The sequence below is a fragment of the Anolis sagrei genome, chromosome 2, assembly GCF_037176765.1.
Source record: "Anolis sagrei isolate rAnoSag1 chromosome 2, rAnoSag1.mat, whole genome shotgun sequence".
Taxonomy (NCBI): domain Eukaryota; kingdom Metazoa; phylum Chordata; class Lepidosauria; order Squamata; family Dactyloidae; genus Anolis; species Anolis sagrei.
Genome location: NC_090022.1, coordinates 32100158 through 32127403, shown reverse-complemented (window position 1 = coordinate 32127403; position 27246 = coordinate 32100158). Strand labels below are relative to the sequence as shown.

Sequence of the window (27246 nt, the reverse complement as noted above, 5' to 3'; positions counted from 1 at the left end):
CCTTTAAAAATATTTTAATTCTCCTTTTGAATAGGGACTGATTCTAATGGAGGTATAATTGGTTTTCTTGAGAAAAAGGTTTTCAATATTCATTTAAATGTCACCACAGTTAAATGTGATCTGATGATACACATCACAATAAATAAATAAATAAATAAATTCACGAGAAAATCCAAATTATTTATTTTAAAACAAATGGGTACATGTTATTTTCATGCAGTTAGATTTAGATGAGTCATCCATTACAGAAATTGTAATGCAATGTAAACATTTATTCCTTCTCATGTGGGTACCTAAAGTGGTTTGAAGAGCAGATAGGTGCTGACACTCAGGGCATGATATAAATCTCATCTATTTGTTCAGTCTTTAAAAGCTGTTGCCTGTATACCTAGCTTTCCCTTTTTCTCTGAGGTACAAGCTTCCACTCAGCATTGATCAATAAAGTTATGTGCATCTGCATTTGATTTCTGTTCTACTCCTGCATCCTCTTACATGTTCTGTTTGATTGGGATGCCTCGCAAATGCATTTGAATGAATTTATGTTGGCAGAAATGTTTAGAGGTCAAACCCAGTGATTGGTGGATGACCTTGTGTTTGTCTGTTTTCAATTATGTTTTAAAGCCATTTGGATTTTCCGTTTTGTATGAGAGGTGCAAAAGGTGAAAATGTTATTACTGTTTACTGCTTTCAAGTTGACCAACTTATGATGACCTCATGAATGGGAGCCCTCCAAGTCATCACCAAGAGTCTTGTTCATGACTTGCAGACTTAAGGCTGTAGCTTGCTTTATTGAGTCTCTCCATCTGGAATGTGCTCTTTCCTGGGAATCCAGGGAGCCCTGGATCCCTGTATGTTGCAGTGGGTTAAACACTTGTGCTGGAAGGACTACTGACCAACAGGTCAGAGGTTCGAACCCGGGGAGAAGGGTTTGAGCTCCCTCTGTCAGCTCCAGCTCCACAGGCGGGGATATAAGAGAAGCCTCCCACCAGGATGGTGAAACATCAAACATCCAAGTGTCCTCTGGCAAAGTCCTTGCAGATGGCCAATTCTCTCACACCAGAAGCTACATGAGGTTTCTCAAGGTGCTTCTGACATGAAAAAATATGTATACCAATGAGCTTAGCCTAGTGTAAATCTACATTGGGGCAGCCCTGCATCTGGCACAGTCATGCAGAATCTGAGGCTTTTGTTTATATGGCTGGAGAGCACAGCTGCTCCACTGGGGTGGTGTTCTTCTTATCTCCTCTGTGACATCAGGAAATTGCTAACACTGATACTGGCCTGGTCATGTATATGCCTCTGCTGATGTTAGAACAAGGCATTCACATGATAAGGATGAAGGAAAACTATAGATCAGCTCCTTCATGAAGATTATTCAGATCCTAGTCCGACACTCAAACCACTATACCACACTGACTGTTGCTGAGCACTGCATTTAGGGAAATTGAGTATAGGGCATTATCTGCCACAGGGGGGCTTGATTTCCCAAACTACATTTCCCAGAATGCTGTGTTCTCACCCTCCTGCGCAGCTCAACTAGTTCCACCCCAGCTGCCCTTCCTTATGGTAACTGGCAAGCAGCCTGGGTCTTAATACCCACTAGCAATGACCTCTGTCTTTGCCAAAGTTGCGTAATGCTTATATTGAAGATTAAACTGACTTCGGGAGGCTTCCAAATGTTATAGAATCTTAACAAAAAAAATTGGTCAGTGTTTCGATTCTTATTTTTTTTTCTCCCCCTTTCCTGCATGTTTCTTAATAGAGATTTGTTTGCACGAATCTAACAAATTACTAAGGATTTATGAAGACTAACAATAGCTTTGCATAGCCCCACTATTCAATAGCTTTCCTTAATTTATAAATGTTGTAGATAAAATGTTCTCTTATAGTAGCAAGAATCATTGAACAAAATATCATCTTATTAAAATATTCTGAAACATAATGCCACATTGAAAGCAATGGAGCTAAACTGGAGCAACCTATTAATAGCTTGATACTTCTACATCTAATATGCCAGCTAGACACACTAAACTAATTTTCTTTTAAAAAATCTACATCCTATAAGCAGCATTTTAGAACAAAGCACTTGCTACAAATCTATTTCATAGATATAAACAAATCAAAGGTTAGTAACATGTCCACCCATTTGATCTGAACAACCCTCACCTGTTCCCCTTCTTTCCTCTGTCCTGAGAAGAAGAGACTCCATGGAAATAGCGGGTCAAGCCCTTGGACTTTATTTTGTTACTCCCTCTAAACAAAGAGAGACAAAAAGTATATAAATCTTATAAACAGAGGTTCTTTGGCATATCCCAAATTAAGTAATGGAGACAGTTCTATCCATGTGGATTGATGTCCTGAGTTTTCCCAACTCTGTTTCATTATTAGTCATATTTTGAAAACCAGAACTACAGTTCTTTGTCACTACAAGGCTTATGGTCTTGCGTTTTTACCCCATTCTAGGTTCTATCCATAATGAGATCAGAAACATGCCATACTTCCCCCCACCCCACCCCAATTGAGGAGATCTGGATCTAGAATGAATATGGGAGATCTCACAATGGGTCATGCACATTATCCGATATATGTGTCATTGAGTGGAGATACTTGAATGGATGTCTTGGATCCAGTAGAAGGCAATTCACTCAAGAACAGGATACATTTCCTCAAGCTTAGTGAAATGAACCTTTAATAATGGTGCTGAAAGCGAATGACAGATTGCAAAACGTACACTGGCGTGAAATATAATGGCCAGTATTCTGCATTAGCTACCTTGCAAAGTATATTTAACTAAGTGGTGGAGTCTCCTTCTATGGAGGATTTTAAACAGAGGCTGGATGGCCATCTGTTGGGGGTGCTTTGAATGTGATGTTCCCACTTCTTGGCAGAAAATTGGACTGGATGGCCCATGAGGTCTCTTCCATGATTCTATCATAAGTAACCACTTCTGGCCTGACCACCAAATCTCATGGAAATGTCATTCATCTGTGCTCAGATTGCTTCAATAATTTACCTCTTTCTCCCCATGTAGCTGATGGTTAGCAAACTAGGCTGTGAGGGGGAAAGTTACAATCGTGGTAATGGTGTCACAATTGTGACTAAGTAGTGATTGTGAATATGGAAGACCATCTGAAACTGTTCTGCTACTTAGGCCGTTGAGTAACTGAGTAATTAAATAGCTTATTGAGAATATTGGCCAATTGCTCTAAAAAACATCAGAGCCGGGTATAATGTTTTAAGAGTAGAGGTGCCATCAGCACACAATTTTAGAGCAGAAGTTTAAGACCCTACTCCAAAGAATAAGAAAGTCTCCTTATTATTGTGTGCACAGAACACATACCCTATTGTACAACTAAATCCAGATTACTTAAGTGTACCATGGATGAGAAGCTTTGTCCTAGAGTGGGTGGGATTGCTCATGATTACTGGTGCCCCCTGCTACCTTCCCTTTTCATAAGTCATGAGTGATCTTAGATTTCGTAGCAGTTTATTATCTCAGGATAATGGTTGAGGTGACTTTTCTTTTGGTTTTCATTATAATCAGCTTCATCTTATTTTAAGATAGCCTTCTACAAGGATCCAGCAATGGTCAAACAAATACTGGTAGTGCAGATAATAATTTACGGTAATACATTCTACAAAAAATACTTCTATGATTCAGAAGACCTTTGAACTGCCATATATTCAAGCTAATGCTTTTTAAAATTCTATAAATCCCAATTGAAATGATACCCTATCTTTTTTAGCTACTAAACTTAGACTGTATTATTCTGTAGAACATGATATTCTACAGACTTTGAACAATAGCAGCAAAGGTTATACTCTGCTCAATATTTCATCAGTCATATTGAATAATCTATGAGAAGATTCTCTCTTCTCAAAGGATACTGAAGATCGCACAAGAAGCATAGGTCATGACCTATTCTGGCAAAACAAGGCAAAACCACTTTCTATACTGGTTTTCCTTCTCTTTTGTCAAATTAGTTAACAATAGTAGACTTTATTCATATGGTTTAAGGTAAAGGTAAAGGTTTTCCCTTGACATTAAGTCGAATCATGTCCAACTTTGGGGGTTGATGGTCATCTCCATTTCTAGGTCAAGGAGCCAACATTGTCTGTAGACACCTCCAAGGTCATGCGGCCAGCATGACTGCATGGAGCACCATTACCTTTCCGCTGGAGCAGTACCTATTGATCTACTCACATTTGCATGTTTTCGAACGGCTAGGCTGACAGAAGCTGGGGCTAACAGTGGGAGCTCACTCTGCTCCCCGGATTCGAACCTGCAACCTTTCGGTTAGCAAGTTCAGCAGCTCAGTAGTTTAACCCACTGTGCCACCGGGGGCTCCTTCATATAATGTAATTTTAATTATTGCATGTCCAATTTGTCTGTTTTTGCCTGTATTGAAGGAAAATTAACCACATTATTATTCAAAAAAGCAACTAGAGTAAAAAATAACATAGAAAATGTATTCAAGAAGGTATCATACTACCTGAAACTTCATAAGAAGATTCAGAAAATTTTGACATATGTGCATGCAAGTATTCAAATTCCCTTTTCTGTAAGGTATTACAGCAATCTTAAGTGATATTTTTTTTGGGGGGGGGGGGGGGGGCTGGAGGATTTATGTGAGGATGAACTGCTTTGCTTAAAAGCACTAAATAGATAACTCAAGACCAATCCAGCAGCAGGAGACTTGTTACTATAACAACTGAAAATGCCTGTGATTTCTGGAAAAAAGAGCAGACCGCTGTTGAGTAGAAGGTTACAAGGGGTTTCTCCCATTAGGATAGATGTGATGAGGCAGCCACTGCAGACAGCTGCATTTTGCTAGGCAGACCATTCATTCTCAGAAGGAAAGGAGAAAGCATGTCACGAACCTCAGAGGACAGCTGTGAAACCAGAAAAGGACTCTTTGAATTGATTGTAATGAGGGAACGTATCAACATCATCAGAGGAGAATAGCAGTGAACAAAAAGGACTGAGGCACTTCATTTTCGAACCACCTACGTCTGAGAAAGGTGGATGGGGGAAACTGTGCTTATGTCCTTCCCATTGTCGACTGGTTTATTGTACCATTCACCTTATGGAGAAACCAAAGGTTTGCCTCTATAGCCTCTTCCAGAGAGGACTATAGACTTCTATTGGTATAACTTTACCTCTCTCTGTAGCAATGTGGATATTACCGAGTACAGATTTATGCATGTTCCCAAGAACCATGGGACACAAAAAAGGGAAATCGGTGTTCTGCGTTGGAATAGATTCCTCCTGTGAAATACTATTTTTTTCAAGTTGTAAAAACAACACAAGACCTACATTATAAATCCTTCACCAGGCAAAAGAAAAGTTAAGACAGTTGACTCTGCTGCTGTAAGCAGGCCAAGACCACTGACAACAGATTGAATCACATCAGGACCAGACTCAAAGGTATTGTGCATATCTTCTTTTCGGGCAACTGCTCAGCAACAGTTACTCACTTGGACATGGACATGGAAAGGCAGTTCCATTCAGTCTGACAACAAACCCATGAAGCAGGCTACTTGTGAAAAATCTTAGGTTTTTGGAACAGAAGTCAGCCAGGATGAACAGAGGGAAGAGTGGGAAAAAACAAGCTATAATCTATGTATTACACCACATAAATATACCCCTTTTAATTTTCTTGGTGGCAGCCAATGGTAATCTGTGGTTTGCAGCTTTGTGAGGGGCATTTAGACTTCTCAAAGAGTTCCAGTGCCACACCAAGCTGGAAACTCTCGGATTCCATAGGATTCAGCCACGATCATTACAAGAATCATAGTGCCAGATTTTTGTGGCGTGAAATGACCCAAGGTTTGCCAGGGACCAGTACCATATTTATGCCATGCTGTTATCATATGTGAGCGGTTTCCCAGAAACCTGCCACAGAACAGTGGTCAATGGCTTTTTTTCGTGTCAGAAGCGACTTGGGAAACGGCAAGTAATTTCTGATATGAGAGAATTGGATGTCTGCAAGGACATTGCCCAGGGGATGCCCAGATGATTGATGTTTTACCATTGTTGTGGGAGGTTTCTCTAATGTCCCTGCATGAGAAGCTGGAGCTGACAGAGGAAGCTCAACCCCCTCTCCCCAGATTCAAACTGCCAACCTGTCAATTGACCAGTCCTGCCAGCACAAAGGGTTTAACCCATTGTACCACTGGGGTCTCCAGCCAATGGCTAGTGGACCAACAATCCAAGAACAACCACTTTTTAGTGTGCATTCTTGATGTTGTTGGGTGACTTCCAAGTTATTTCAGAAGAATTTTGATTCTAAAGAAACCCTACAATGGGGCTTTCTTGGCAGAATTTCTTCAGAATGGATTTGCCCTTGCCTTCGTCTGAGAGGACTCACCCAAGGTCCTCCACTAGGTTTCCATGGCTGAGCAGGGATTCAAAATCTTGCCTCCTGGTTTTCTAATCCAACATCAAACCACTACACCATGCTGGCTCATGTACTCTCTACACTGGTGTAATCTAGGCTGAGTACTCTGAGCCCCCTTGGGAACCTCCTGCACCAAAAATGTTGAGAGAAAGCACACTTAATATCTCTCAAAAATCCTGCAATATTTTATGAATGCAACTAACTCACTTTGTTCTGTTTAAGGTAGCAGCTGTACTACTCGGTTTTTCAAGTTCTTGATGAAAATGTATTAGCTCTACATAGGCCGTTGAATTGCACAAATGATGTAATGCAATAGGGCTATGTTGGATCTCAGGGTTGGATGGGTGCAGTAATTCAGATGTGATTTGCGGTGACCAATGGGGGCAGGGGAATTAGAAAACTCAGAAGCTGTATTTGTGAATTAATTCCCTTCTAGCTGGAAGTCAGAGCCTGCTATAATTCAGAAACCATTAAGAGCTGCTGTGGTCTGAAATGTTAATTGCTTCTTCACATTCCCCACTTATTTCATGCTTCTGAGACACTGTTCTGTTATACATACATACATATGCACGCAGGCACACAAATATACACATACAAATAAATGAAAGATTGTTAGTCACATCAAATGGTTATTTAACTAAAATAATTTGTAAGAAAAATTCCATTTGTATCTAATTTTAAAATATTTTATATATATTTCTTAAAATAAAATAAATAGGCATGTTGATCCAAGAACTGAATTCCCTGCGTTTTGAAGACACTGCAATGAAAGGACTTCTCTTGCTATCTGTTGTTGTTTATTCATTCAGTTGCTTCCCACTCTTCATGACCTCATGGAACAGCCCATGCCAGAACTCCCTGTCTGCTGTCACCATCCCCAGCTCCTTCAAGGTCAAGTCAGTCACTTCAAGGACACCATCCATCCATCTTGTTCTTGGTTGTCCCTCTTCCTTTTTCCTTCCATTTTCCCCAGCATCATTCTCTTCTCCAACCTTTCCTGCCTTCACATTGTGTGGCCAAAGTAGTTCATTTTGCTATCTATAACTACTGAAAACATTATGACCAAAATGTGGTGACTATATGTAACTACGGGTGTGTAACTAGTAAAAATATGTAGTCTGCTAAAGAGACTGTGAAATGGCTACAACTAATTGTAAACCTGCATTTGCCAGAAAAGGAATATTACCATTCTGACAGGTTGGTTCTCAACCTGTGGGTCCCCAGATGTTTTGGCCTTCAACTCCCATAAATCCCAACAGCTAGTAAACTGGCTGGGATTTCTGGGAGTTTTAGACCAAAACATCTGGAGACCAACAGGTTGAGAACCAATGGCTTAAAGGAAATGAATGAGAGAATATACAGCACAGATTAAAATTCAGATTTCTCCATGGATAGCAATGGGCTATCTAGAACAGGAAGAAAGGTTCATGAGGGATTTTGCACATAGCCTATTGGCTTTCTGGTGTAATTCTGAATAGACAGTATATTTTAAAAGGTTATGTGGTTGTAAAGTTGTTTTTGTTACTGCTGGACTGACACAACTCTCACCACACCTTGAGTTCTCTACAGAACCACAAGCTTTTAAGTTCTTCTTTACCTTACAAGCATCTACAATTGCTTCAGCCAATTAATATCTTACTCAGTCAAAGTCTCAGTAGCTGCAAGGAGTAACTGATCTAAGTGAAGGATTTTAATAACCAAGTAAATAGTGGATTAGGGAGGCAACGATGCAGACACGACTTGAAAGCCAGATTGCATGGCAGAATGACTCTGAGATTATAACAAACACTTCAGATGTAACCTTCCCATAAGCATATTTTAATGCAAGGAGAAAAGAAAGAATTACATGAAGTAGGACTGAGTTGTATAATGATAAAAGTATAATTAAGAAAACGGGAAGGAAGGAAGGGGGTTAGATTGGATGGCCCTTGTATCATATAATCTCTTCCATTGTTATGATTTTATGACATTCCTAGGAATAGTTTACTTAACAGATTTTGGAAATTTTAATTTTGATGATAATTTTCATGGTTCTCTAAACAGATCTGCCAGTTGCTAACTGGGAGTGTGACTGAGACTATAGCCCAAAAAAGGAACTTTTCCAAGCTTTGAAACCAAGGGTGACTGAGTTCAAATGGAACATTCTGCCTGGTAAATCTGCAAAGGCTGGCAGGCTAAATTAATCAAACGTATAAAGGAAATTTGTTTACCACTAATAGTAGAATCCACAGATTGAAATATCTGTGTTATTTGTGAGGAACAAAGGATGACTAGCAACACTGGATCATATGTGCAGATATTTCTTAGAAATCAGAAGCACAGTGCTTGGAGTACAAAGGCCCATTGTTAAATATTGCAGGCTCTGAGCCACATGTCATGTTGACCCACTGTGCAGCTCAAAGAGGTGTGAGAAGGCCAGGTCAACATCACCCTAGAAACAGCCAGAAGCAGCAAATGAAAATAGAAAGCAATTTTTGCCTCTATCTCGTACCTTCATTTCTAGGCATTCTTAGTAACACACTGATCTTGAAAGTATTGCTGCTACATCTCACTGCCAAAAATGACAAGCACTGCTTTGTGCAGAGAACTTCACTCGATCTGTACAACAATTACAGCACGTATTGTTTCCTTTTACATTTGTTATTCCCAAAGGGCCTGAAAGCTTCAGGAATTCACTCTAAAAAGTATAAGGAAGTTTTTGGAGTAATGCTCCTTTCTGGCACACTTTCCAAAGGTGGTCTTTTCTTGGAATAGGATCCCTGTACCATTGGTTTAGAGTGGAGGTAAAGACTCTGTTACCTTCTAGTTTTAACAGGATTTTATTTCTCATCAAGCTGAGTTGGCATCCATAGTGGCAAGGGATAAGGGAGTTGTAATCCAACAATTTCTGTAAGGTCACAGGTTTGCTGCTCTCATACCCTCCAATGTTTCACAGATGAAGACTGGGACATATGTGGTCAAACAACATCAGTATGTGGTCAAGATAGCTAAAGTTATTAGAATCATAGAATCATTGCCTTGCAAGAGACCTCATGGGCCATCCAGCCCAACTCCCTTCCAAGAAGCAGGTGGATCACATTCAAAGTACCCCTGACAAATGGTCATCCAGCCTCTGTTTAAAAGCATCCAAAGAAGGAGCCTCCACCACACCCCAGGGAAGAGAGTTCCATTGTTAAACAGCTCTCACAGTTAGGAAGATTACATTTCCTGTAGTTTGAAGCTATTGTTTCATGCCCTAGTCTTCAAGACAGCAGAAAGCATGCTTGCTCCCTCCTCCCTATGATTTCTACTCACATATTTAAACATGGCTATCATGTCTCCCCTCAACCTTCGCTTTTGTGGTCTAAACATGTCCAGCTCTTTAAGCTGCTCCTCATAGGGCTTGTTTTCCAGACCCTTGATCATTTTAGTTGCCCTCCTCTGGACACATTCCAGCTTGTCAACATCTCCCTTCAATTAGGATGCCCAGAATTGGACACAGTGTGATTCCAGGTGTGCTCTGACCAAGGCAGAATAGAGGGGTAGCATGGCTTCCCGGGATCTAGACACTATGCTCCAATTTATGCAGGTGAAAATCCCATTGGCTTTTTTTTAGCTGCCACATCAAATTATTAATCAGGAAGAACACAAAAGCCAAGAAAGGCTGCAGTAGTTTGCTGTTGCCTGAGTCTACCTAGAAGGGAAAGACTCTGTTCCCTCTTCTCTTCTCTCTCCCATTGAGTAAACTGTGAGCAAAACATGTTTGTAGTAATTTGTCCAGTTTTCCAGAAACTGAAGTAAGCAGAGCTCAGAGGGGAAAGTGGGAAGAGAAAGAAACTCTCTTCCCACTTTCCTGCTTAAAAAGTCAGATAACAAACGATTAATCAGGTGACTGTATTAAATTTCTTTAAACCCTTTATTTGCATTGCTGGACTAGCTAGAGAAAACAACAGTTTTTGTTGCAATACAACCAATTTGTGGAATAATTTCTAAACAGGATAAAACTTCCTGTTGACCATAACTGTTGACTATATCACATTCCTTCTCCTGTAAAACACTGGATAGCCTAAAATAAAATATTGCAATCAATATCTATCTATCTATCTATCTATCTATCTTTATCATCATCATCTATCTTATCTCCAGCACATATTTAACTGGAGGGATGAGGAAAAGACAAAGAAAACTTGCAGAATATGTCTTTTCCCGTAATAAATGTTGTGAAGATTAAGTATAATCTTGATATTAATAGCTATTGTTCACATAACTCAGGCTCCCTCTAACCTGCTGTTGCCATTCTATTTTAGTATGGGTCATGTTAGATAGGTTCACAGGGCCTGAGGCTGATGAAGGTTGTTGTAACAGAATGTACCATACCTGGAACTATTTATTCTCATATAATGCTTTAACGTTTTCTCTCCTACTCACTTTGATGTCATCAGCATTTTAATAACTTATTCTCAACATATGGTATGATGCTTTCCATGTCTCTCTCTTCTGTGCCAAACATGTATGTTACTGATATCATCTGTATAAATGTCACTGACTTTTTGGTCATCTTTCATATGAAAACTCTTCATTTCTTCTTTTTTTTTACAACAGCATGGGGATAACCAAAGGGCTTACCTGCAACTTACCAAAGTCTTTCTCCATGAGACCCCAATGAATTACACCTAATACACCATGCCTATCATCCCCTTTCATATTGGGACACCCCATTGCTATATAGAATGATGCTATATGGAATCATGACTATTCTATTCAATTTTGTTCGTAAAATGGAAAGAGAAATATATAGGTTCTGTAATTAGGAAATACCCACTTTTCCACTATTACCATTCCCCCACACCAAACCCAACAGGGCATTCCTTGCAAAAAAAAAAGCATGCTTGGTGACATGTTGGAAAGAGGCCAAGATTTGTGGCAGCATCTCCATTCCAAGTACATTACCAACAAAGGATAATTCAGAGGACAAGCTGCATAATGGTAATACGATCAATTAAGGCACCCAAACAACCTCAACTCTACACTACATCACAAGTTAAAAGTTTTCATTATCTAAATGGCCACAGTGATAAATACAGCAAAACGAATTAGATTTTTTTCCCCTATCACTTTTGTATTTTGTTCAAGTTTTACAAAGTGGTAGGTAACCTTTCATCAGATTTTGGAAATTTCACATTTTGGGGGAACACTGAACAGGCTGCCTAGGGGATTCTGGGAACTGTAATATAAAAAGTGAATTTCCAAGTATTACTCAGTCAGGGTCTTTCTCCAGCCTGAGATGCTCCTCTAGGAACACTGAACATATTTGAAAACTTTGGAAGCTGGATGAAGAACATGGACACTGCCTTGTCTCTTATGACGAAAGCCCCATCTACACCACCATATAATCCAGTTTCTGATCCCAGATCATCTGCTTTGAATGTGGCAGGGTAGATCCATCTGAAAACAATGGGAAACGTGAGCCAATAACCCAATATAAAATGAAGGAAGGATTCAAATGAGGCTCTGTATGTATTCAAGCACTGAACGGGACATGCAAGGTTTGCAAAAAAGACCTGTCCCTACTGTTCACATGTGAAACTTTGTGCTTTCTCATGTGTCCCAAATAAAAAACATTGCAGGGAGTGCAGTGGGTAGAGGACAGATCTAGGCCCTGGGTCTCCATGTCACTTCATACATTCCCTGAATTATATTTATATTATATTTGCATTTCTTTGCTCTCCAAAAGAACATAAGAAATGTAGTGCTCTGAAATTGCTGCAGTGCTCAAAATAAATACTGTTACTGAGTGAGATGTTGGTCGTTGTTCCTACTTGATTTAAGATCGCCTGGGAAGGCCCTGCTCTCAGTCCCGCCTACTTCGCAGGTGCGTCTGGTGGGAACGAAAGACAGAGCCTTCTCAGTGGTGGCCGCTTGGCTATCCAACTCCCTCCCCAGTGATATTAGAGCAACTCCCTCTCTCCTGGCCTTTGGAAAGAAAGTGAAAATCTGACTCTGGGGTCAAGCCTTTGGAAATTAACTACAGTGCAATAATAGCTATGGAACTATGTGCAATGACTTTTGGAATGGCCCAGGATGACAATTGTGGATAGTGTGATTTTTAATAGTGATTGCAATGTTTTATATGTTTTTAATGTTCTTTTAATTTTAATTTTTTAAACTTAATGTAGTTTAACTGTTTATTGTTCAAAAGCATTGCATAATACCCATATGTAAAGCCACCTTGAGTCCCCTTCGGGGTAGAAAAAGGCATGATATAAATAAATAAATAAATAAATAAATAAATAAACAGACTTAACCTTTTGTTTGGCTGGTAACTGCAGCTCTCTAAAATAATTTTGGTAACCCAGCATAGCTGAGTGAGTGTTTCAGTCCCTAAAAGTGAAACTGATGACTGGATGTGTTCAAGCACAAATACAGTTGGCCCACCCTATCCATGGATTCTGCATCCATGTATTCAATCAACCACAGCTTGAAAATATTTTTTAATCCCAAAAGTACACTTTGATTTTGCCTTTATATACATGGATGCCATGTTAATCTGACGTATATAATGGGATTTGAGGATCCCTGGATTTTAATATCCATGAGGTGTGGGTCCAGGAACCAAAGCCCAGCAGCCCACTATACGTAAAATTTTATTTCTATCTTTAGGATGCTAATACAGACAAGCAGAATGCTTTTCTATTCTTTCATCTGCATTCCCAGATGCTGAAAACCTTAAATTTAAAGGATTAAAGATTTTATTTCTTTCACAATGCCTTGCCAAAGGTGAGCTCATTTTGTGTTTTATTATTCTTACCAAAAGAAAGAAAAAGTGGGTTGAAGAAGAGACTGGCCAGTAAAAGCCACTTGTTCTAAGAAGTCTGTCCTATTTAAGATTTTCTTTACCAGTGGGGAAAAAACATTTAAAATATATATTAAAAATATATACTGCTGCTATTCATTGTATTGCTATATTCATTGTATTACTACATTTTCTTTCTTGAGAAGCAACAAGCCCACCTCAAACTCATTTTCATTTTATTTGCTTGATGGCCTCATTTACAAAATGATTCCATATGTTGTCTATTTCACTATCTGTATATGTTGTTTTCCTGGTATTTTGGTTCACTATCTATTTCCTAACTTTTAAATTAGATTTGTACTTGAAAATAAAACAAAACATTGTGACAGACTATTAATTTTTTCCCTAAGGACAAAGAGTAAACTGAAGAGGAGCCATGGTGCACAAATGATGCAATCAGAACTATGTGATGGATACTGTTTATTTACATTAGAATATTTGCCTAGATGGGTTCTTTCATTTGGTAGAATATTTTCCGCTCTGGTTCTCTTTAAATGATTCCCTTTCATCCTTTGTACTAATGTATAGTAAAGGTTTTCCCCTTACATTAAGCCCAGTTGTGTCCGACTCTGGGGTTGGTGCTCATCTCCATTTCTAAGCCAAAGAGCCAGCATTGTCGATAGACATCTCCAAGGTCATGTGGCCAGCATGACTGCATGGAGTGCCATTGCTTTTCCACTGTAGCAATACCTCTTGATCTACTTCAAACTGTGAGGTTGGCAGAAGCTGGGGCTGACGGCGGGCGCTCATGCCACTCTCCGGATTCGAACATGCAACATTTTGGTCAACAAGTTTAGCAGCTCAGCGGTTTAACCCACTGTGCCACCGGGGGCTTCCTCTTTTGCTGAATACATTGTGGAGGCGGTTGGGCAAGTACTGCCATTAATGTTGGGATTTCAATTGAACACATGTACTTGTGTGCATGCATCTTCTAGTTGTCTGTCAACTTATGGCAACCCTAGGAATTTAACAGGGGTTTAAGGCATGGAATACTCAGGGATAGTTTGACAGTTTCTTCCTCTGAGCTATAGCTTACAGCAACTGGTATTTGTTGATGGTTACCCATTCTAGTACTAATCCTGGGCAATCCTGCTTAGCGTCCAAGATCAGAAAGGATCTGATACCTTCAGAGTAGTGACTTACTATCACATTATAATTCTTCTTCTTCTTTGCTGGCCAATTTAATATCTACTCTGTCAAAAGGGTAATCTACATGGAGGTCTTCTTTTCTTTTAGCAATATGTATTGGTAGAAATTATACATACTGAATATTATCTATTGTATGATTTTCGTTTTGGTAAACATGCATAGAATATGTAGCATATTTTGTTGTTCTGTGAAACTTCTACAAGTTATATTTGCCTACAGTTCACAAAAAAAACCCCCACCCTGCTTTATAAAACATTACAGTGAATTAACGTAGAAACCTGGAATGGTAGCAATTTTCTAAAGCAGACATTGTAGAATGGTATAACCTGGCCATGTTGGCTGAGGATTTGGGCAGTTATATAGCATCCCAAGTTCCAAGGCTAAGAATTACTGCTTGAAGTTGATGGGCAGAGATTTTCCTCAATTTACCCGAAATTCTGAGGCTGACCTTGGAACTTTCTCCTGATAAAGCACATGCACCACTCATGGCTCTTTTATTCATGAAACAAAACTCACAATGTGGGAACAGAGAAGTATTGTTAAAGGTAACAATCGAAATAGAAAAAAAGAGTTGTAAAGCATTTGCAATCACTTTATGTGGGTACTTTGAAAACACTCACCTCCAGTAAACTAGCACAGCAATAAGAAGAATGAGGCACACAAATGTCAAGGCTGAGACTACGATGAGCGGAATGATCCATTCCATTTTTCCAGGAGCTGGTCTTGTTGCCATACTGGAAATATTCTTGTCTGCTGCACATTAAGCAAATAACAATAATCAGAAACTACTCAAAAGAAAATTAACAGAGAATAATTTCATTAGATCTCTGAAGAATTATTTTTGGGGAGACCACAGACCTATCTATATGGGGACCTAAATTTGGGGCTGGTCTGAAACATTCAGACCCCCAGATTCTGCTAACATGTTTACATCTCTCTGATCCTGAACTAGACAGTCAGGCTGAACACAATTTTGCGCCACTGTATAGTCACTGTATGGTTTTATGGTCATTGTAGGGTTGTATGATGTGGCTGCCACAGTGGTCAAAGAGCTCCAGAAAGCTCCGATTGTCACTGGGCACATTTGTCAAGGTCAGCAAAGGCACCCAAGTAACTTCGTGAGAAGAGGGGTGAAAAGAGGGGGGCTCTGTGACCACTGTTGTGGTGATAAAGAATGCAGAAGGCAAGTGCCAGCTCCTTTCACAAGTGCCATCTCCTTTTCTCTGCACCATGGAGCACTGGGAAAACAGGATGGAAGCACTAACCCAAGTGAACAGTGAGACTAGTTTCTGGAGCATTCCTCGACTTCTGTCCAGGAGTAACTTCTGGCCTGATTTGGGTTTTGTGGCCTATGTAGACAGGCCCTACAACTCTCTGAATCTGGGAGTTGTATTCCAAAAAAATCTTCCAAGTTTGACATTCTACACTTCATAATAATTAGGTGTTTTATTTATTTATTTTTATTTACTTTGTTTTGTATCCCGCCTTCTTTCTCTCGCAGCAATTTGATGCCATTCAAACATAATACAAATCAATGCTGAGTGTTTTCCACTCAGCATGCATTGAAGAAAGTGTTCCAACTAGCCATGCCCTTTGACAAAAGATAGTTATAAGGACATCTTTGCAACATCTACATATTACATTTTTCATAAGTACAAATAAAAATGTTATGTGCTTGCTTAAAAACCATTTAAAAGTAATTAATAGATTTTTAAGGATTAGGGTGATTTAAAAAAGAAATTGGAGAACTATACTGAAAACAAAGACCTCAGATGAAAAGACTGGCATTACTTAACTTACGAAAGGTTTTTTTGTTTTAGCTCCACATTTTCCCAGGTAAAATATCCATAAATGTTATACTCACTGTTTTTGTCATAGATCAGCTCTCAGTAAGTTGCTTTTAATAAAAAGTAATACAATATCATGCTGAAGATATCTACAATTGAGCACTGATACAATTATATTCTGGGACCCTTTCTTAAACCTAACTTTCCAAGCTCTGTCAAGGACTGTTTTCAGTTTGCTTTCCTGTCCTCATCTACCACTCCATTAACAGTAACACTGCCCTGCATAAACCTTCCTTCAGTGTAGGATCTTCTCAGTGCAGATTGATCTTTGCAGACGTTGGTGGCTGATGACTGTTAAAATCTTATGTTGGAAAAAGCATGAACTCACAGTTTCTAACCCAAGATATGTGCAAAATGTCCTTTAAAACGAAACAAAACAACTCAGCAAGAGAGAGTGGATAGGAATGCACAGACTGACACCACCAGTTTATACCAGTTTGAAACTTCCACAAATTTCAATAAATTTGTAACAGGTAGTCTCCACTCTATATTGGTAGTTTGATTGTCAGCTGGGAGACACACTGCCCTGAGAACATGTGTCTATATACATATTACACATACATGAACAATAACATATGCATCGTACCTTCTCAAGTCCTACTGTAGATTGTTGGGATGGGAAGGCTTTACCTTACCCTCCATAATTACATGGAGTCATATTACTGACATTATAAAGGATTTATTTGACAGAAAACTCATGTAGGTTTAAAAAGCACTGGGCAAATGTCTAGGAACTGAGACTGAAGATAAACATTACGATAATATAGATTTGATTCCCAATGAAAACAATCTCATACTCTTTAAGGGAGCATAGTGTTGAAGTCCTTCACAGATAGTTTCATGCACCAGTTAGACCTAAATATGTATAATAATTGCAGTGTGGTTTTGATGTCTGGACACTTATGGGCATTTGGGGTGGTCCTACTAACTGGTTGAAGAATCATAGTCAGAAGTCTTTGAAAAGAAAATGAGATCATTGACAGGGCTAACACTGCAATTCCTATCTATTATTAGATGATTCTGATTAATGATAGTAGCCAAGTAATATTGAAAGAGTTAAATGTATGTGTTCAGCAGTTCATTTAGAAATAGTTGCAAGGTGGAAAGGATTTCTTACTCTCTTTTTACTCAGAGTCTGCACATTTACACTGATTACATATATTTGCATTGATGGAGATGATGAAGCATTGATGAACTGATTGCCCAGTCCAAAATGTCAAATAAAATACAAATGACATTTTTAAAACAGTGTTTGATTACCATGTATTGAATATAGCAATACAAATTAAGGCAACATTCACTCTTCTAGGTTGCATGCCAACCACTGGAAGGATGCCTTCTTTTCTTAAATATCCTCACTGAAATAGACTCTGTAATTTTGTTAATTTTTCTTTTTCTCTGTGGTCACAGATGTTTTGTCTGAGGCTGTGTTGCTATTGCTGGTTTAATCTTGCTATTTTCTGTAGTTTTTGTCTGACTGTATTATTGGAATGAAAATTTTCAGTTCCTAAAAAAGAGCTCTATCCTCAGGCTTTTAGTGAAAACTGAAACCACTTCTGGGAAACAACATTTTATTCAAGCTGAACCAAGCAAAAGTTTGTATCCTTTTAGTTTGACTTCCATCTTTTCTGGATGGCCCCCTGCCAGGCTGCTTAGATTGTGTATTCCTACATAGCAGAATGGGGTTGGACTGGATGGATCTTGTGGTTTCTTCCAATTCTATGATTTTATGGTCTTTTAGCTACATTTCATAGCCACAAGGGGTTAATACCTTACTTTTGGCAGGCAAATGCCTGCTCCCATATTTTAACACTTAATTTAAATTTCTCGCAACACTTCCCCATACCTGAGATAGCACTGAAGCTGGATCTACACTGCCATATAATCCAGTTTTTGAATCCAGATTATCTGCTTTGAATTGTATTATATGAGTCTACACTGCCATATATTCCAGTTCAAAGCAGATAATCTGGATTCTGAAACTGGGTTATATGGCAGTGTAGATGGGCCCTGAGATTACACTGATTCACATAAGTGTTCATAGAATGATAGAGTTGGATGAGACCCCATGGGCCATCCAGTCCAACCCCCTGCCAAGAAGCAGGAAAATCACATTCAAAGCACTCAAAGCACATGTCCCTGCCCCAGAAATGTTGGTATAATATAAATCACATGAGAGGGGCAACAATGTCCTCATGTACCATAAAGTTTTTGGAAAGCAGACCAAAGTATATCCAACAGGCTTTCATAGAAGAGGTAATACTGTGAATACTTTGTGGGAAAGGAGCACCAATTTTGCTGGGGAAAGAAGAGTAGGGAGAAGTCAAGTGGGACAAAAATGTAAAGATGTGAGGATTTTTACAGAGAGTGTTTAAGTGGAAATTAGGAGCCACCTTGGACAATGACATGTCTCCTCTAACGAAGGAAACATGTGATTCATGGGCTGCTTATTGCCTGTTCCTGTGATAAAAATACTAATAAAACAGTCGTTGCTCCTAAGCAATCTTCCCTGTCTTGCACTTTAATTCCCGCTTAGTTCCAGTTCCCCAACAATGTAAAGCAAAAGATTATATATTGGATATATAGTTTAATTTTCTCTATTTTACTGATCTCACAGTATTTTCAGTGACATATTCCATTTTGTAATGTGTCCCTGCTGCATTCTGAAGTTAACTAGTAAATAACAGGCTTGGTAAAAAATATCGTCCGACTTTCCATTTCAATTAACCACAGTGATTGATATTTAAATACATTTACATAGGTTTTTAATGTTTTGATTTATTCCACTTAAGGAACAGTAACTTCAAGGTTTTATTCTATGATCCAAGAGTTAATTCAAAATGTTATTTTTGAAGACTAAGGCTTTCTGTACACGCATCTGTGAAAAATGAATCTATCTCACCCAGATTCTGCAATAATCCAAGAGTTAATATCACCTCATTTAACTCATCCCAATTCTGAAGTAATCCAAGAGTTAATATATCTTGGATTATTGCAGACTTTGGGTGAGTTAGATGGATTTTTCGTGAATGATTACAGAAAGCCCTAATCTTCCAAAGTAACATTTTTCTGTATAATTTAATTTTCAAAGGAACCGTTTTTTTTTTCAATTGAGCAAATTGGCTATTTGGGAAAAACCATCTTGAAACTTTCAGTATCACTCTTTGCAATTTCTTTCTGTAAGACTGAGGATGCCATATAAGTCCTCCAGCTATGTGCAAGGAAGAAGATGTGTGTTGGCACCAGAGGATGATGTTGCCTCCATTTTTTGGCAGTGCAGCAAAGACTCGTAAAGCCATACACTATGCCATACATAGGATATCAAACAGGGTCTAAAGCGAATGTGATTTGAGTAAACCAAAACCTTGAAAAGGCAGGAGAAAATAGATTTTTGGGGAGTACAAATATAAGAAATGACAATATAAGCCAACTGCAATTTAATATTATATCTAATTCTCAAATCTTGGGCACTGTGAGAGAAAACTATTACTACTGCTACTACTACCACTACTACTACTACTACTACTACTACTACTACTACTAATAATAATAATTATCTTTATTTATATTCTGCTCCTCTTCTCTTGGGGATTCAGGGCAGATTACAGCATTTACACACTTATGCAAACATTCAATGCCTTTACAATAATAAATAATGAGACACACAAACACGAACAAAGGCAGAGGCTTCTTCTGAACCACAAGAGCTATCTTTATCATGTGCATAGTACAGCTTAGTTAGTTGGATTCTGGGCCGAAAAGATGGCAATTTCGATACAGGGTATGTTTATTTATGATTTAAATGTTGAGATCATGATATATTAGAAATTTCAAAACAATACTCAATAGAAAATAAAAATAAAAGAGAATCGCCTAAATGTAATTGCAATTCTCAATTAGAACAGACCCATTTATTCAGGGGAATTCACAACCATTGATTCCACAGGTTTACTCTAATTGGGGATTCAAATTGAATTCAGATCAATGGTGCTGGTAAAAACATCAGTGTCAAACATTAAGATAGCACCTTTGTGAAGCGCTTGATTTTGTAAAAAAATTCTAATTTCTCTTAAGAGAATAAGCATAATTATTGCAGATTGAGAGAGGGCATTACTGTTTCCATAGAGGCAACTCACATTGGAATACAATGTCTTGGCCAGGTTTACCTGCCATATTTGCAACTAAAACTAATATTTGAATGAACAAAACTCCATACAAGTCCAACACTCTTTTTACTGGATTTACATGGGCCAACGGTGCAGGAGAACAAAGAAAAAAGATTCAAAGGAAAGTGAGAGAAATTGTTAGAATATTCTGTATAAACAGCATTGGTGAAAAAACCACTACCATCATCTTGCAGTCTTTTAGCTTTCTGAAGTGGGGCAGTGACGAAGTTCTTGTAAGATAATTATGCATGCTCAAATGCAATACCTAAAAATTAAGCCATTTAGTTTCTAATCATCTACAGATTCAATAAAGTATACAGCAACATTTCATCTCAGAGGCTGTATGTGAGATAGATATAAGGAATATATGTCTCTGGTCTTTGCTTGAACCCGTGGAACGTAGAATCATAATTATAGGATGTTATTGCTTGCACTTTATCCTTAGCAGAGAACAGAGCCCAGAAATAATTAAAATTAATCTGTTATCCCAAATTCATTACCATTTTGACATTAATTTTTGAAAAATTGTTGTTCACTTGTTAAGAACTATTATGTTATTTTGAGCAAAGATTAATGTTTCTCGTTACTCTAATTTGTTACTGGTGATTTTGGAGTTTAAATGATTCCTAAAAACATTAACAATTTAGCAATCTGACAAATTAACTAATGATACAATTAAATCAACCTCATAAACTCTTTTTACCATTTGAATGTTAAAAAATGTGTTGTCGTTAATGCTTTTAACATGGATATCTTAATGCTTGGACTAACATTTCCAAGATCTAGTAGAGGAAAAGATGTCCAACAAATTCTCTTCACTTAATTATTATTCACAAGTTCTCCTTTGTCTTCACAGAGCAAGCCTATACTTTTGCCCATTACGATTACAGTAGGCCCTCGATATCCACTGGGATTTGCTTCTAGGATCCCCTATGGATAGCAAAATCCATGGATGATTAATTCCTATTGCATAATATGGCTGTAGTAAAATGGCATACTTTACATAAAATGGCAAAATCAGACTATGTCTGTTTTGAGCCATTTGAAGCTGTAGATGCAGAATGCATGGATATGTAGGGCCAACTTCGCATCCAATAATCAGCAAAGCTTACCAAAGAAATATAAACTTTTCATAAGAAGAAAAACACACTGGTTAAAATTTAAAAATATCATTTTTGGTAAGTGATTTGATTTAAAATTGTTTATATTTTATGCAGATTTCTTCATATGTTTGATACATTGTTTCTCTGCTATACACTGCTATGGTCTTGAAAACATGGCAAAGAAAGAAAATAACAACAATTAAGTAAGCCCTCTGAGCAAAATAACTTCTGAATAAATATATAAAAATGTGCTGTGAGATATTCATTGGCTCACAAAGATAAGCATGCCTAAGTAAGGGATTATTGTACTCAAATGACAAGCTAATCAGCTAGTCATAGACAGAGATGAGACTGATGAGATAACTACATTTTTGGGTACCTATGAATGACAACAAATAAGCTGGGACAACACACCTTGTCCTAGAACAGTGGTCCTCAACCTGTGAGTCCCCAGATGTTTTGGCCTCCAACTCCCAGAAATCCTAACATCTGGTAAAATGGGAGTTGTAAGCCAAAACACCTGGGGATCCACAGACTGAGAACCACTGTCCTAGAATTAATTAACAGAATACGTCTTAGAAGTAGTGTTAGTGTGACAATTCAGCTTATGTTCTACGTATTAAAGCAAAATTAATAAGTAGAGCAATACAGCGATATATACTATCTATCTTGATAGAGGTTTCAGAGAAGTGGCTCTAAGTAAGAGAATTCTACTGTGTTGAAGAGTTGTTTGTACATTACAACATCAAAACTACAACGGTGGTTGCTTAACATTTATTATAACACTTGTAATGTGTGTTTGTATACAGCCAACATGGGCCCTGGTGTAAATGTATCCTAAGCAACATTATCAAATATAAAGATAATCGATAGGCTTAAAAGTGATGGGGAACAAGGAATTAAAGACTAATTATGCAATAGAAGTCAAAACCCATTAAGGCAGGGATTCTCAACCTGTGGGTCCCCAGATGTTTTGGCCTTCAACTCCCAGAAATCCTAACAGCTGGTAAATTGGCTGGGATTTCTGGAAGTTGTAGGCCAAAACACCTGGGGACCCACAGGTTGAGAACCACTGCATTAAGGACTAAGTATACAATAGAAGACAAAACACAATATTTAAGGAATGTGAAGCTTGATGCAAGTGTTCCTCAGTAGTAATAGAAGCATCACAACAGTCTTAATTTTAGAAAGCTGAGGAGCATGAATTGAAAAAAAAAACCACTGCTGGATATGACCGATACAGCCTCATATGCCTCAGGTTCAGGTTATTTGGCAGAACGTATCTCGTTATATGAGCCTGCCCAGGTTCTGAGATCCTCAGAAGTCCTCTTCATGTCCCACCACCACTGCAAGCACAGTTGATGGGGACATGAGAGAGGAGCTGGAGCTACATTGCCATATAATCCAATTCAAAGCAGATAATCTGGATTCAGAAACTGGTTTATATGGCAGCATAGATGGGGCCAGGGCCTCCTTGGTGACTATCCTTTCTTCTTGACCTTCGGACAGCAGGTCAAATCTTTTAAATATAATTGATTTAGTTAAATTTTCTTTTATTTTTAATTTTATACATTTTAATAGTGTCACATTTTAAGTTGTTAGCTGCTTTGTGTCTCAACCTGGAAAAAAACTCCACAGCACTACTACTACTACTACTACTACTACTACTACTACTAATATCATCATCACCATCATAATTATCATCTCACAATCGGATTCCGCTTCCCTTAATAACCTCTCCATTCTCAAACCCTGCCATAGATTCCACCTGTGAATTTAGAATTTGGAAGTCAGCTATACAATCAGCCCTCCACATTTGCTGGGATTAGGGGTACAGGACCCCTGTGAAAGTAAAAAACCACAAATAAAGACGTTGCTATTTTGTAAACTTGAGAGATCACATCTCTATGAATTTCTAGGTCTTCCAACATGACTCTGTGGTCAACAATTTTCTGGAATCTGATTAGAGAATTGCACTGGAGGACTTATAAAATTTTGGAGAGGTATTCACTCTAGAAATCTCTAGTTCCTCCAGCATTACTGAAGGAAGCTAGCCATAGAGTTGCACTGGAGAACCGAAAGATTTCTAGAAATAACATTTTAAATCGAATCAATGAATACTCAAATCTGCAAATTAACCATAGCTGTTATTACATTCAAAACAGATTAACGGGTAAATTTCAAATGGTGGTGGCAGCTAGGGACGATTGGCCCCAAATTGTCATTGTTGCTTCCTACTCTCTGTGGAATGACCCTTGATGTATTCATACATCATATCAACACCCATAGTTTTCACCCACAAACCTGTCCTTGACTTATACATGTCCCAACTTACACATAAGTATATACAGTAGTACTAATTCAAGTAAAATTCAAAGCATAATTAATGCAGTTTAAAATAACTCACAAGATTTGTAATCCATTAACATTCCATAATGCAGTTTTAATACGTTATTCTATGTTCTTACAGCTCATATTTCTTATAGTATTGTATATCCCAGATATGAAAATTGTTAATCACAAACTGGGTTGTGAAGAATTATCTACACAATTTGCTTTTGCTCTCTTAATTAAATTTAACAATTTAATTAATCTAGAAGAGAGAGAAAGAAAGTCATTAGTCTTTGGTCACTCATCACTAAGGCTTTTGGACTCTACTGTGATGATAGAAGTTCAGAACATTCTTTGAAACTGATTGACAGTAATTATGCATTGTTTGAAGAAGTACTTTCCATTGTGTTCCATGAAAGAAAGTACTTTTCTCATTGCATAATTAATTTCTGAAATTCATTGGTACAAGACATAGTGATGATGGCCATTATTTTACTTGGAAAATTGGTAGAGAATGGATCAATCAATAACTACTTTATTCATTTATTTTACATTTAATCCTGTCTTTCCTCTAATGATCTTAAGGCAGAATATCTTGTGCTCTTCCTTTTCAGTTTAACCTTACAATAACCCTATGAGCAAAAGTAGGATGAGTATGGATGACAGGCCCATGGTAATGGGTGACTTTTATGGCTCAGAACCTGAATCTGGACCCTCTGCCTCCCAGCCCAACACTTCAACCACTACTTCATCTTCACAATGTTTTTGATTGCAACATTCACCCAGTTGCTGGAGGTCTTACTTGTCGGTTCTGCTATGGGTTTCACAGATATATGGTTGATCACTGCAGGAAACTTCCAGCATATTGAAAATTTTTGCTTTGATCACAGATGGGGCAAGGTTACTTTCTTCTACTACAGTTCCTAGAACCTCTAAGGTGAACTGCTGAATAACACTGAAGAAAATGTACATTCAACAAAAAGACATAAAGGCAGTCCCCAAGTTAAAAAACATCCAACTTACATCCAACCTCATCCAACCTCACTACCTCTGAGGATGCTTGCCATAGATGCAGGTGAAACATCAGGAGAGAATGCCTCTAGACCGTGGCCATATAGCCCGAAAAACCTACAACAACCCAGTGAACCCCATGAAAGCCCTTGACAATCCAACTTACAAATGACTCATAGTTAAGAACAGGGGTGAGACAACAGGAAGTGAGAAAAATCTACTCCTCAGGAGGAAAATTCACTCCTAAAAGAATTTTCATAGGGAAAAGGATTCCCCACTGAAGGTTTATCACCAATCCCACAAGTCAAAAGTTTCAAAATCCAATTATCACAGGGACAGAAAGTGAGGTGAAATATTCTGAACAGGGGCACAGACAGCAAAACAAACACCACACGGGTGTTAATCCTTCTCTTTGCTATCCAAAGCTGTATGTATGTATGTATGTTATGTATGTATGTATCTATCTATCTATCTATCTATCTATATCTATATATATATCTATCTATATATATATAGAGAGAGAGAGAGAGAGAGAGAGAATGAGAATGTTTGCCATATATATGTTGTGCTCCGCCCTGAGTCCCCTTTGGGGTGAGAAGGGCAAAATATAAATTATATATATATATATATATATTCATATTCATTCATATTTGACTGGAGTTACACTTAAAATGTACCTGTTCCAACTTACAAACAAACACAACTTAAGATCACACCTACAAAACCTATCTTGTTCATGACTTGGGGACTGCCTGTAGAGCCTTATAGTTCTTGACATTCTAATAACAAAAACCTAGCGTTTTCTGCTTTTAGTTTTAAACAAAGGCTGCTTAGCAGCCACTGACATACTTTTTGCAGCTTTGCCCATTTTTAAAAGGGTGAAGAAACTCCAGTTTTGCTAAGAAATGCAAACACTTTTCGGTGGCATATGCCACTGCTGAATTAATTCAGTTTGCCTTTTACTGGCTTGGAATTCGTCCCAGTAGGAAGGAATGAAGAAAAAAAGCCACACACAAATATTACAGTGTATCTGCTTCAGGTACATTCCAATCCAATCACTGGTGCTTCAAAAACCGTTTCTCCACAAACAAAATGCATGGCTTATCCACAGCAATTCCCACCCAGAGAAAATCTCATTCAGCGGTTTTCATCCATTTTTGAATATATATCAGACTGTTAAGAGTGTGTGTTCACTTATCTATCACTCATTCACCATCTTGAAACCAGGCAAAGACCGTAATGATCCAAATAGCTATAGACCAATCTCTCTGTTGTGCCACCTCTACAAAGTTCTGGAGAGACTTATTTTGCATAGAATTATGGAAAAAATAGACCCATCCAGTTCTTGTGGGTTTTTTCGGGCTATAGACCCATGTCTGATTCCACAGCAAGCTGGCTTCAGGAAAGGCAAAAGCTGCACATCGCAAGTGCTGAACCTGACTCAGCACATAGAAGATGACTTTGAAAGGCAGCAGATCACAGGAGCTGTCTTCATAGACCTGTCAGCGGCTTATGATACTGCAAACCACCTCCTCCTGAGAAAAATGTATAATATCACAAAGGACTACCATCTCACCCGCCTCATAGGAAACCGGCTACAAAACAGGAGTTTTTTTGTTGAGCTCCAGGGCCAGAGAAGCAGATGGCGGAAACAGAAGAATGGCCTGCCTCAGGGGAGCGTGCTTGCTCCATCCATGTTCAACATTTACACCAATGACCAGCCACTGCCAGAAGGGACAAAGAGTTTCATCTATGCTGATGATCGTGCCATTACCGCCCAAGCAGGGAGATTTGCGATGGTAGAACAGAAGGTCTCCAAAGATTTAGGTGCTCTTACTGCCCATTACAGGGAAAACCAGCTGATCCCTAATCCATCTAAAACACAGACATGTGCCTTTCACCTTAAGAACAGACAAGCATCCCGAGCTCTGAGGATTACCTGGGAAGGAATCCCACTGGAGCATTGCAGCGCACCCAAATACCTGGGAATCACTCTGGACTGTTCTCTGACCTACAAGAAGCACTGCCTGAATATCAAGCAAAAAGTGGGTGCTAGAAACAATATCATACGAAAGCTGACTGGCACAACCTGGGGATCACAGCCAGACACAGTGAAGACATCTGCCCTTGCGGTATGCTACTCTGCTGATGAGTATGCATGCCCAGTGTGGAACACATCTCACCACGCTAAAACAGTGGATGTGGCTCCTAATGAGACATACCGCATTATCACGGGGTGTCTGTGATCTACACCACTGGAGAAATTACGCTGTCTAGCCGGTATTGCACCACCTGACATCCGCCGGGAAGTAGCAGCCAATAGTGAAAGGACCAAGGCAGTGACATCTCCAACTCATCCCTTGTTTGGGTATCAGCCAGCATGTCAATGACTTAAATCAAGAAATA

General features: G+C 38.6%; 1 protein-coding gene across 4 annotated transcripts in view; it reads right to left on the bottom strand.

Moving 5' to 3' along the window:
- The window catches only part of PTPRG (protein tyrosine phosphatase receptor type G), a 713496-nt gene that overhangs the window by 76167 nt on the left and 610083 nt on the right, over positions 1-27246 (bottom strand). For 2 of the 4 annotated variants that reach the window (XM_060766453.2, XM_060766454.2), the window contains exons 13-14: positions 15003-15135; positions 2167-2253 (exon numbers count right to left, since the gene is read on the bottom strand). In XM_060766453.2, coding sequence (XP_060622436.2) covers positions 2167-2253; positions 15003-15135 — 220 coding nt within the window. The remainder of the gene's footprint in view (positions 1-2166; positions 2254-15002; positions 15136-27246) is intronic. The other 2 variants (XM_060766455.2, XM_060766456.2) reach the window with 2 other exon arrangements.